This window comes from Sorex fumeus, unplaced genomic scaffold (assembly GCF_029834395.1).
Source record: "Sorex fumeus unplaced genomic scaffold, SorFum_2.1 ptg000100l, whole genome shotgun sequence".
Taxonomy (NCBI): Eukaryota; Metazoa; Chordata; class Mammalia; order Eulipotyphla; family Soricidae; genus Sorex; species Sorex fumeus.
Window position 1 is genome coordinate 1,129,686 of NW_026606157.1, and position 12,648 is coordinate 1,142,333.

General features: G+C 41.8%; 1 protein-coding gene across 2 annotated transcripts in view; it reads left to right on the forward strand.

Annotated features, from left to right (window-relative positions):
- The window catches only part of PTPRO (protein tyrosine phosphatase receptor type O), a 246,991-nt gene that overhangs the window by 167,154 nt on the left and 67,189 nt on the right, over positions 1 to 12,648 (forward strand). For both annotated transcript variants that reach the window (XM_056134615.1, XM_056134616.1), the window contains exons 11-12: positions 2,026 to 2,177; positions 4,714 to 4,834. In XM_056134615.1, coding sequence (XP_055990590.1) covers positions 2,026 to 2,177; positions 4,714 to 4,834 — 273 coding nt within the window. The remainder of the gene's footprint in view (positions 1 to 2,025; positions 2,178 to 4,713; positions 4,835 to 12,648) is intronic.

Genomic DNA, 12,648 nt, shown 5'->3' on the forward strand with positions numbered 1-12,648 from the left:
AACAACCGAACTTAGAGAAGAGCCAGACAAAAGGGCAGGCTGGAAGGAGAAGGAGAACAGGGGGAGATCATGGAGGGACCCTGGGAACATTGGTGGAGAAACTTGACACTGGTAGTGGAATCAGTGGTACAACATTGTACATCTAAAACTCAACTATGAGTAACTTTGTAAATCATGATGCTTCAATAAGATTTTTCAAATTCGCATAAATATAGTCCTTAAAGAAATATATGTCCGAGGAACTTTATATACTGAAATACACAGAAACATGATAAGAAGTTATTAAAGAAGGTAAGCTTATTATTCTCTTAGAATACTCTGAAAAATGATGTGGATTTGTATTACTTGCTAGATACATGGTAGGTATTTCAAGACTGTACTTTCAAACATATAAATGTCATCTCCACTTCACCTGAGAAGAAGCATGTGTTTTACTTTTTTGTGTCATAAATCATTGGTGACACATTGAAACCACAGCTACAAATAGTTGTTCTATTAGTGAGTGCCATATTTAAGAAAATAATTCTTTATTGTTTGTATAAATTATCCTCCAAATACTTTGTTCTGCTGAATCCTTGAATTGAATGTGTTTAAACCAGTATGTACTGGGATTTAAATTCTCATGTAGTTTCTTAAGTTTTCAGAATTATACAGTACTTTGAAATTAATCCAAATATGCTTTCAGAATGCAGAAAACTTCTGAAAAACTGCCCTCAAACTGGGATAAAACTAAATGTAAATGTGTAATAATCCAAAAGAAATCAATAAGATCTTTTATAATAGAGAATTTAGCTTTGTGGTGTATGAAAGGAACATGCTTCTCCTTCCCCTTCTTGCTTCAACTTTTGAGACAGTCAGTGACATTACCTTGTCATTTGTGAGAATGTGTCCTGTCCGTTTTTGTTTATATTTAATGGTACTCAGAGCTTACTTCTCACTTTGCTCTCAGGGGTCATTCCTTGTGGGCTGGGGGAATCATATGTGATGCAAGGAATCAAACACAATTTGGACCACAGACAAGGCAAACGCCCTACCTGCTGCTGTGCCATCTCTCCAGCCTATCCTGTCGTTTTATTCCTTGATATGACTATATTCCCATAAATATCTTTGCCACAACAAAATATATGACTCCAAAGTTTAGGTACTGCTTGGAAAATGTAGCACGGTAGCACTGTCCTCCCATTGTTCGTCAATTTGCTTGAGTGGGCACCAGTAACATCTCCATTGTGAGACTTGTTACTGTTTTTGGCATTTTGAGTATGCCACGTGGGGGGACTTGCCAGGCTCTGCTGTGTGGGAGGGATATTCTTGGTAGCTTGCCGGGCTCTCTGAGAGGGGCGGAGGAGTCGAACCCGGGTTGGCTGCATGCAAGGCAAATGCCCTATCCGCTGTGCTATCGCTTGAAAAATAAGGTTATCAATTTCTAATGACATTGTCACAGCAAGCATACAAAACAAGCAGACATTCTAAGATTCTGCAAATTACAAAATTTGTAAATAAGACCTTAATGCCTTCATTTATCCTGAATGTACCACATGAGGTCTGGAGCGATAGCACAGCAGTAGGACATTTGCCTTGCACGCAGCCAGCCTTGCTGAACTGGGTTCGATTCTTCCGCCCTTCTCTGAGAGCCCGGAAAGCTACTGAGAGTATCTCGCCCACATGGCAAAGCCTGGCAAGCTACCTGTGACATGTTCAATATGCCAAACACAGTAACAACAAGTCTCAAAATGGAGACCTCACTGGGCCTGCTTGAGCAAATCGATGAACAACGAGAGGACAGTGTTTGTTTGTTTTGTTTGTACTACATGAATCTGGCTGTGCCATGTGGCTCCCATAAAACTGATGCCTTCTCTCTACCATAGCCTCCTCCAGGCCACCCAGAGGGGCCAGGGGACCCCAGGAGCATCATGCAGTAATATATTAGTTCCTTAAATTCACTCTAAGGCATGGCATGCTTTAATGAGAAAGACTTCAAGAATTTTTACTCTGATATGCTGACGTGCATTCTTTCCTTTTTCACAGCTCCTGTTGCTCCAGAAATCACTTCTGTGGAATATTTCAACAGTCTGCTATATATTAGCTGGACATATGGGGATGACACAACTGATCTCTCCCATTCTAGAATGTTGCATTGGATGGTTGTTGCTGAAGGAAAGAAAAAAATTAAAAAGAGTGTATGTTTCCTTAAATTTCAGAGTAGGACATCCAAACAGATCTGTACAGCTATTGCAAATCATTAAGCAAATATTTATCAAGATATTAAATAAGTGTCTATCAAACTCTGTCTGTCAGAGCTGTTCTGAGCTGTAGAAATAGAACAATGAACAAATATCAAATTCCTCCTTTCACAGAGCTTACCTTTTAATCTTTGATTGTGAGTTACAGGAGTTGTAACTATAGTATTGATTATTGACTTTGTTTTAGAGTTATGATTTCAGCATTCTCTTCAGGATGACAAGCATTTTCAAGAAAACCAGAGTAGATGTATTTAGATCTTTCTCCATAGACCTCTAACAACTAAATAATTGAGTAGATCGGGTATGGTGAGTTTTTGTTATTGTTGTTGTTTGGGGGTCACACCCTGTGATGCTCAAGGGCTGTTCCTGGATCTGCACTCAGGAATGACCCCTAATGGTGTCCAGGGGCCATATGGTGTGCCAAGGATCCTATCCAGGATGTTAGCCATTGTGGCCATATGCATGGCCATAGGCAAAAAGAAGCCTAACCTTCTGTACTCTGTCTTTCTCGGGCCCCACCTTGCTGAACGTTTTTCTCCTAGTTTATTATGCTTTTTTTTTTAATTTTTATTTTTATTAGTGAGACACTATGAGGTACAGTTGTAGACTTACAAATTTTGTGCTTGGGTTTCAATTATACAATGACCAAATACCCATCCCTCCACCAGTGCCCATTTCCCACCACCACGAATCCCAATATCCCTCCCACCCCCATCTCCCCTATCCCACCCTGTGGCACGGCATTCCCCTTTGTTCTCTCTCTCCTTTTGGGTGTTGTGGTTTGCAAAAGAGGCATTGAGTGGCAATCATGTTTGGTCTATAGTTTACTTTCAGCATGCTTCTCCTATCCTGGGAGGATCCTCCCAACACCCTTTATTTGGTGCTCCCTTCTCTATCTGAGCTGCCTTTTCCCCTAGCATGGCACACCACTATTTTTTTTTATTATAATTTATTTATTTATTGAATCACTGTGGGAAAAGTTACAGAACTTTTGGGTTTAGGTCTCAGTCATGTAGATACCAAACACATTTCCCTTTACCAATACTCATTTTTAACCCCGCACCCCAATAGACCCCCACCTCCCACCCCTCCCAATTCTTGTGAGGCAGATGAGTTCTAGTTAATACTCTATCTACTTTGACTAGATAGATTATTTCGATAGAAGATGCACAATTATTGTTTAGAGTTTACGACCCACCCCCCACAATCAGACATGCTGAAACAGCGTTGTGAAATGATTTGCTTTCTACAACTTGGTTTAAGTGGCCGCACGGTTTTGAATTTCTGCTATTTTACTTATTGACCCTGGAAGAATTTCTATTAAAAGTTAGCTAGTTAAGAGATTGGTTTCTGTGCCCTGGAGTCGTGGCCGTGCCGGAGAGCCGCTCGTGGGGGGCAGCTGGCGACCTCGGTGGGGCGTGGGGGACGGCCCACAAAGCCCCCCTTCCCATGAGGTCCCTGCCGCTCCCGCCAGCCCCGGCTCAAACCTGCTTTCCACAAGGCTCCCGTGCGGCCGCCATCTTTCTTTCCAGAGGTATTATGCTTTTTGACACTGTGTTATTGGACACACACTAAACTACTGTAATGAGTTTTTAAGAACTAGGAAAGGTAGTGACTCGAAGAACATGAAGTTTTTGTTTTTCCCACATTAGTCAGGGACTCATAAGGCACATCTGTTGTAAGGCATCATCCAGGGACCCAGCTTCTTCCAACCTGCTTAATCTGTCCCTCTGCTTCATCCTCATCCACATGGCTGAACCTTCATCACTGTCCCACGCATACTCCAGAAGGTGACCAAGAGGATGTAGAGACCTAGCACAGAGAGGCTATGAACTGAAGAAGTTGCCCGGCCAACTTCCGCTTAGCATCTGTTGGTTAGAACCAGGTTGCATGTTCCACACCTGCTATAGCGGAGGCTGAAAAATAAGTAAATAAGGTTCTTTAGTAAAAATGCCACGTGCAGGTACACAGTGATAGGACAGTCATTAAGGTACTTGGCTTGCATCCAGCAATAATAGTTCAAATCCTGACACCACCTATGGTCACCTGCACCCAGCCAGGTTTGGCCCCTGAGCACTGCCAGATGTGCCCCTTCCCCCCAAAAGCCAGGGGTCTAGGATGCCTTGCTGCTTCTGAGCTTCTCCACTAGAGCTAAGCAATGAACCTGAAAATAGCAAGCCAGAGATGTCTTTTCTAAAATAGGTCGTGAATGAGGAAGTATATGTCATAACTGATCAAATAAGGGACTTTTAAAAAAAATTACATTTTAAAATGTGTTGTATGCAGGCAACAGGCTACCTTGCTTTTGACTCAATTGAAGAATTTGAAACATTTTCATATCAAATAACACATGTATAGTCGTAATCACTTGTAGACTGCAGGACAGAAGAGCAAGAATCTTTCTAGAATCACTTGGGTAGTGTTCTAGTTTGGGTTAGTAGCAGTTCAAAGCCTTCTCTTCTCTGCTGTGCAGGTAACACGCAATGTCATGACTTCGATACTCAGCCTGCCACCAGGAGATATCTACAACCTCTCAGTAACTGCTTGCACAGAAAGAGGCAGTAATACATCCCAGCTACGCCTGGTCAAATTAGGTAAGAGTGTGTGCACACAGGGGAAAGTCATCTTGTTGGGTCAGAGAATGTTTGCATCTCTTGATTGACGCCTTTTCATTTCTATGAAAAAAATAGAAAAATATTCGATGTAACTGCAACATACACATTTGTACTGCAAAAGGACGGCTTTGACTCCATATTTGTTCCTGGGAATGTTTGCTATGAAGGCAGAGGAGAGTTCACCAGTCTTGGGGAGATTAGAGGAAGCAAGGGGCCTCAGGACTTAGGAGATAAAAGAACCTTAGAGATTACCTAGTGACGTAACCTCAACCCTGTCAGATATCATTCCCTTCTCCTATAAATTTATGTAATGTTCTCTTTACATTTTGAATTGCAATAGATAAAAAAAACCCACATATTTGTTTTCAATTAATGTGATATCCTACTTCAAGCATAATTAGGATTTTGATAAGAAAACAAATTCCTAATGAAATAATATGGACCCTATGTATTATGTCCAAATATAGTCATTCTAATGTAATAACGGATTGCCTGATGCCCACACATAAACAAAATGAGTAAATTTGAGTTTACAAGGAAGAAATGAATCAACTCTTTCATATAAAAAACAAAAGCAGAGGGAGAGAGAGACGACAGACAGACAGACAGAGACCGAGACAGAAAGAAGGAAAGTGCCTGCCACAGAGACAGGCTGGAGGGAAGGTGGCAGGAGGGAAACTGGGGATATTGGTGGTGGGAAATGTACACTGGTGGAGGGATGGGTGTTGGAACACTTTTTGTCTGAAACCCGAGCATGGTCAGCTTTGTAACTCTGCATCTTACGGTGACTCAAAAAAAAAAACTAAAATTAAAAATAAAGGAACAAAAGCATGCATAAATAAATTAGCAAATTCTCAATAGTACCTAATGAGCTACTATCAGTCTGAAGGACTCCAAAGGTAGGTTATGGAATAGAAAACTAGACATATGTTCATAGAATGGGAGAAAAAGATACGTCAATTTAATTAAAGCTGAGATAACATGCCAAGAAAAGTAGTCAACTGTGGATGAGAGAAAATAAGGAAAGTAAAATAATCTTGCGTTGAACTCAAACTTGTATCCAAGTAGTTATGAAATGGGCATCACAAAATTATGTGTCACAAAAATGCTTCTTCTACGTTTCACAGTCTGGCCTTGAGGTGTATTTGGCTTCTGTTCCTTAGATACATCCTATAACTGACAGCAGGAGAAAGAAGATGACTGGCAAAAAAAAACATGGGGTAAAACTCAGGGTCTGAGGTACAAGACCCAAATCAATGCATTTATATATGTAATTTTCACAGTCAAGAGCTCCTTGGTTTTATATTTTGAAATTTTAAAAGGAAAAAAAGTACTTTGACATTGGATTTAATTTCTTGACATCACTTTTTCAGATGTGTTAAATCATCTGTTATAATCAGTTGTAAGTGCAGCTATAAGAGTGATTTTGGGTATCTAATTAGCAGCTTAAATTCCATGGGCAATATTATTGGCAGTGAAATATTTTTAGAAAAGTCTTAGGGACCAGAGAGATAGTACAGCAGGTCAGGTCTTTGACTTGCATGCGACTGAGCTGAGTTCTATCCCTGGCATCTCATAGAGTCCCATGAGCACCACCAGGAGGAATTCCTGAGCACAAAAGCAAGAGTAAGCCCTGTGGATCATCAGTTATGGCCATGAAAGAAAAAAGCAAAACAAAAGTCTTAGAAAAATATCAAACAAGAAGCTGAAGAGATAGTACATAGTATAAGGTACTTGCCTTGCATGTGGCCAACCTGGGTTCTGTCCCAGGCATTCTATATGGTTCCTTGAGCCCACCAGGAGTGACCCCTGAGCATAGAGCTAGGAGCAGTCCCTGAGTATTGCTGAGTGTGGTCCCAAACAAAAAGAAATTTATAAAACTCACAATATTTCCTTATTCCACTCAGTAGTTATATTTATCTTCATCTTCAAGTTCTTGATCTTTTCTGTCTTGTGCTTGCTTTTCAAAACTTAAATCCCTAAGTATAAAATAAATTATTGGAAATACATGGTCTTAACTTGACACTTTGGGAGTAGAAAGTGAATCCTTGAGTAAGTTTTAAATCACATCTTAATTGAATTTAAATATTCTTGGTGACAACTTTATTCATAGTTGTTTTACACAAAAAAGTTTTGAATAACACTACAGGTAAAATGCTTGAAATTATACTTACTGTGTATTTCTTATGATGTAATGTTAGAACATCATGTGAGGTAGAACATGGGACCTTATTTGTGCTTGACATTTTCTTGATCATTGCAAACTTAGAACAGATCTTCTTGCTGCTTACAGAAGTCCACTTACAACCTTCCCTTGTGAACGCTTACAAAGACTCCCTGTAGATCTTCCAAACACCCTCCAGGGGTCAGTACTGGTCCTGTTGAAAATGACCTGCGGCTTTCAGTTTTCTGCTGACAATCAACTCTACATCCCTTTCAGTTAAAACTTGAATTCTGGGACTATGGAGAGTCAGTGTCCACTGTTGTACCATGTTTACAATTCTGGGACTATGGAAAGTCAGTGTCCACTGTTGTACCATGTTTACATTAAGAAAAAAAATTCCTGCTTTTCAGGCAATTCCATAGTCTCTGCTTTTTGTCCTCTGTAGATATAAAGATCAGTCCAATAAAAGATCCATAAGAAGACATAGACCAAGAGCAAGGCATTGAGCTAGTCATCCCATTGATAATCGTAGGTTGCCAGAAATTTTGTGACACCCTGGTGGCATGTGATAGCAGCTCCCTTTGGCAGTTAATATAAATGCACTCAGATCGGACATTTAAAAGAACTTGTTGGTCTGTATGTGACCGTAGCTTTGACCTGCAGCCGTTCTCATCATCTGCTTGTGATGAGCCTGCCTGGTACTCGGGACTAACTTTAGTGGGGTTTGATGAGTTCTTCACAAAATCAGTGTTCTAATCCAAAATAAGAGGGGAAAGAAATAGGAATGAGGCATGGTAGCAAGAACACCAATAACTTTACAATAATGGACTATTCACTTGTCACTTCATTTCAGTGAATGACACTGATGATGTCATTATCTATAAATGAGTAAATAGATAATGAATCTATACTTTATAGATTATATATTGTAATAATATAGATAATATATACAGTATATACTAGTATAGATAATGAATCTATACTAATGAGAATTTTCTAATTTGCCAGACCACTTATATAACTCACCCATAAAGTGGTTTCACTCTCTGTTAACAGGGGCTTGAGATTTAGTGAAGGAGGAAATGTTATTAAGAATGCTCAAAATGTTCAAATAACTGGTGGGTCTGGGTGACTGTGTAGTAAAAGCTTGTCCGAGGAACTGACAGAGACTGAATAATGACGAAGGATAATCCACAGTGGGACTGAGAAAAATCATAATAGGCAGAGGATTAGGTGCTGACTGGGTCAAACAGCACTCAGAGGTCTTAGAGCTGAGCCCCTCCTTTGAGTGCAATGAGAAGAACTTCAGAGATGTTCTAATATACAATCTGACATAATTTTAAAAATCCCTTTGGTGCCTTATGAACTGGGGGAGAAGGCAGCTGGGATAGGAAAGGGATCACTAAGTCAATGATGGTTGGAGGAATTGCTCGGGATGGGAGATGTGTGCTGAAAGTAGATAAAGGACCAAACGTGATTGCCTCTCATTATCTGTAATCTGTATTTTGAACCATAATACCCATAAGTAAAGAGAGAAAGAGGGCAATTGTATGCCATAGAGGCAGGGGGAGGGGTAGGACGGGGTTGGGGGAGGGATACTGGGGACATTGGTGATGGAAAATGTGCACTGGTGGGGGGATGGGTGTTCAATCATTGTATGATCGATACTCCAATGTGAAAGTTTTGTAACTGCAGTTCACGATGATTTAATTAAAAAAAAATAGCAGGTTAAAAAAATGTTTTTTAAAAAAGCTCTTTGGTGGAAGAAAGGGCTACTGGGTCAGCAATGAAAGCAGGGAGATCTGTGAAGGAAACCTTTATCCTGGCTTTAAAAAGAGTGTTTGTAAGGCCAGGAGAGTGACTCAAGTGGCAGAACACAGGACTTGCATGAGTGAGACCCCCACCTGCCTCCTCTCCTGAGCACCAGTGGGTGTAACTTTGATGGTTCCTGAGCATCCTAGGCCTGGCCAGATGGAAATGGCCCCTTTATAAAAAAATAAAAAATAAAAATGGTATTCTAGTGCAAATATATACCACGAGAATAGTAACTTTGGTGAAAGTAGAAATAACGGAGATGGTACTGTATTACAGCAGGGGAGGGCAGAAAGAAGGACAGGCAGCTGGATAAAGGGAGGGCTAGCAGAGGAAGAGGGAAGGGAAAGTGTCCAGTCACCAAAAAAAAAAAAGAAACCTGGTAATTAAGTTATTTTTAAATGGGAAGTTCTCAGGAGCTTTTTTTAAAATTTATTTTTTTATTAGTGAATCACCATGAGGTACAGTTCTATACTAACAAACCTTTGTGCTTGTGTTTCAGTCATGCAATGATCGAGTACCCATCCCTCCACCAGTCCCAATTCTCCACCACCAATGACCGCAGTAGCCCTCCCACTCCCACAACCCATTCCCCCTCCCCCACCCAGACTCTGTGGCAGGGCATTCCCTTTTGCTCACTCTTTCCTTTAGGGTGTTGTAGTTTGCAATCGATGTTTTGAGAGGTCATCGTGTTCGGTCTACAGTCTACTTTCAGCATGCATCTCGCATCCTGAGAGAGTCCTCCAAACAACCTTTACTTGGTGTTCCCTTCTCTATCTGAGCTGCCTTTTCCCCCAGCATGTGAGGCCGACCTCCAAGCCCTGGAGCAGACCTTCAGGAGCTCTTTTGGAGGTTGAATTCATCCGACTTTTTTTTTTTGCAGGGGTTACATCCCCGAAAAGCTTGGGGTGCTTGGAAACCATCCCATCTAATGTACACCAGGCAGGTTCAGTGCTATGGCTGGCACTGAACTCACAGGGCCACAGCCGGTGGCACTCAAGGGCACAGGTGATCCTGGGATTAAGCTCAGGGCCTTGCACATAGTTGGCACGTGCTCACCACTTAAGCCAATTTCCCAGGCCCTAAAGGATTTTCCGATGGGGTCAAAACAGGAAATAAAAGTAAAAGAAATTTAGATCATGTCCTAGACTTGGTAACAAGGACGACTCATGGTGCAATTCACTGCAATCAAAATACAAGCACTGGAGGAGGAGCACATTTGACCAAGAATCAGCAAACTGACCAAAGACAGTTGAAGAGAGTTGAGGGCATGTCGGAGTACCAGCAAGTACAGAAATTATTGCTTACTCTGTCAAGATCAGGGTAGAAAGCTGGGCTGGAAATCAGAAGTTGAGAGCAAAATCACCCAGAGGACAGAGGTAGAGAAGAGAGGCCCTGGTCAGCCTTCAAGGACCTCTCCGGAATTCCAAGACCCAGTAGGGGAGGAACAGTCTGCAAGATGATTGGAAGGAGGAACGGTCACAGCGGTAAGGGGAACCCCTGAGGCATGATCAGTGTGTTCACTCGCCTTTTGTCCAAAAGTCACTTCAGCCTGGTGGTTCCATGGAAGGAGCCAGAAAGCTTTAGCTTTAGCTCTAGGAGAAAGTTGGAGGTAATTGAGTGGGTGGCCTTCCACTGACAAATTGGAACATGAATAGATTTGACCAGTGTGAGAGTGTGAGTGTGTGTGTGTGTGTGTGTGTGTGTGTGTGTGTGTGTGTGTGCGTTAGCGCACTGGATCCAGAAACAGCAATTCAGTAATTAATTTTTTTTTATCATTCACTGTTTCTGTTTTTCTGTATTTGGGGTATACTCTTTCTCTAAAATATTTGCTTTTCTATGAATGCATTTAACAGTGTAGGGAGCCACTCATGCCCTTTTCTGTGACTTTCTGTTCCTGTTCTGAGTTGGGGTTTACTGGCCTTGGCTTAGTTTCCTCATCTCCATCATATCGGCTTTTATAAAGTGTAGAAATCTTTACAACCTAATTTGATTATAGAAAAGAGGAAATCAAAAACCTTTCCAAGTTTAGGAGTCTGAGGGGACATTGCAATCTATTCTCCATTCTCTCTCTCTCTCTCTCTCTCTCTCTCTCTCTCTCTCTCTCTAGCTGCTTAGCATTAAAGGTATATATTTAGATAAAATGCAATTTCTGACTTCCTAAAAACCCAACTTTCCACTGCATTGCTCGCAGGGACTCACTCTCAGTATCTCAGTTCACTTAGCCTACAGTTCTGGAAACAGCTTCTTGGACAGTTATTATTCTTCTTTTCAGTAGGAAGTGGGTTAAGTGCTGTGAGTCACAGCTTCCTGGAGTGCCTCACTCATTCACCCTTTACATGAATATTCTCCTTGTCATCCCCCTAACCTGGCCAAAAATCATGAGTTCAGTAGAAAGAGTATAAAGATATTGTTTTAATGAGCAAAGAGTGTGAAGGCATGGTGTCAGAGAGAAAGGTAAGAAACTGGATGGAACACGTGCTAGGGGAAAAGGAAGCTCAGATAGAGAAGAGAAGGGAGCACCAAATAAAGGGTGTTGTGAGGATCCTCCCAGGGTGGGAGAAGCATGTTGAAAGTAGACTGCAGACCAAACATGATTGCCGCTCTATGCCTCTCTTGCAAAACACAGGACCCAAAAAAAGAGAGAGAACAAGGGGGAATGCCCTGCCACAGAGACAGGGTGGGATGGGGGAAATGGGGGATGGGAGGGATGCTGGGACCCGTGGTGGTGGAGGATGGGCATTGGTGGAGGGATGGGCACTTGATCATTGTATAACTGAAATCCAAGCACAAAAATTTGTAAGTCTATAACTGTACCTCATGGTGTTTCACTAAGAAAGAAAGAAAGAAAGAAAGAAAGAAAGAAAGAAAGAAAGAAAGAAAGAAACTGGATGGATGCATGTATGGATGGCTGGGTGGAAGGATGGGTGGATGGGTGGAAGGATGAGTGGATAGGTGGATAGATGGATGGATGGATGGATGGATGGATGGATGGATGGATGGATGGATGAATATGGAAGAATATGGATGAAAACTGATGATATATGGATGGATTGATATAGACAGATTGAAGGACAGATGGATGGAGTAAAGGAAACAAAAAAGAAAATGTTTCCTATCTACTCAGAGAAATGTCAATATAATAATTGATACATGAATTTTTTAAATAAATTTTCCATCAGCAAATATTTTTCTAGCATTTATTTTTGTGCTACACTCCCTGGCCCCACTCTCCTAGTGAGGAGAAAGAGCCAATAAACATGAACATAAGACTATCACCTGGTGGTGTGTGAAGGACAAAACCCAAGCAGGGAAGGAGAAAGCATGATGGAGGGAAGGGGGTATAGATTCTTGTAGGCGGCAGGGGAGCATCACAGGGAAACTGGTGTTTCAGTGTAAACCTGACAGAGCTGAAAAGTGACCAAAAATCTGTGGGGCTTATAAGCCTGGTATGGACCTCCTGAAGCTGTTGTAGACCTGGTAGGTGGGGAGGAAGGCCACAAGGTGTGGCCGAGTGCCTGGGGGGAGCAGGTGGTCTGCAGGCAAGAGCCAATAAGGAAACCAGTCTGGGAATAGAAGTGGCATTGTGTGGAGTGACGGTCCTCACTGGGAGACTTAGGGGCCCCATGATTAATCCATTTCTCAGGCTCCCTTAGGTGCAACTGATAAGTCAGGCAAAAGTGGCAGCAGGAGCCAGTCAGAAAAGCTGATCACGTCTCTCAGGGACCTCTGGTGAGACCAGTTTCCACCTGTTACAGATCTGGGGGAGAAACTGGTCTTCCTCATGAGCACTGTGTTCTTCCCCAGTGCATTCCAA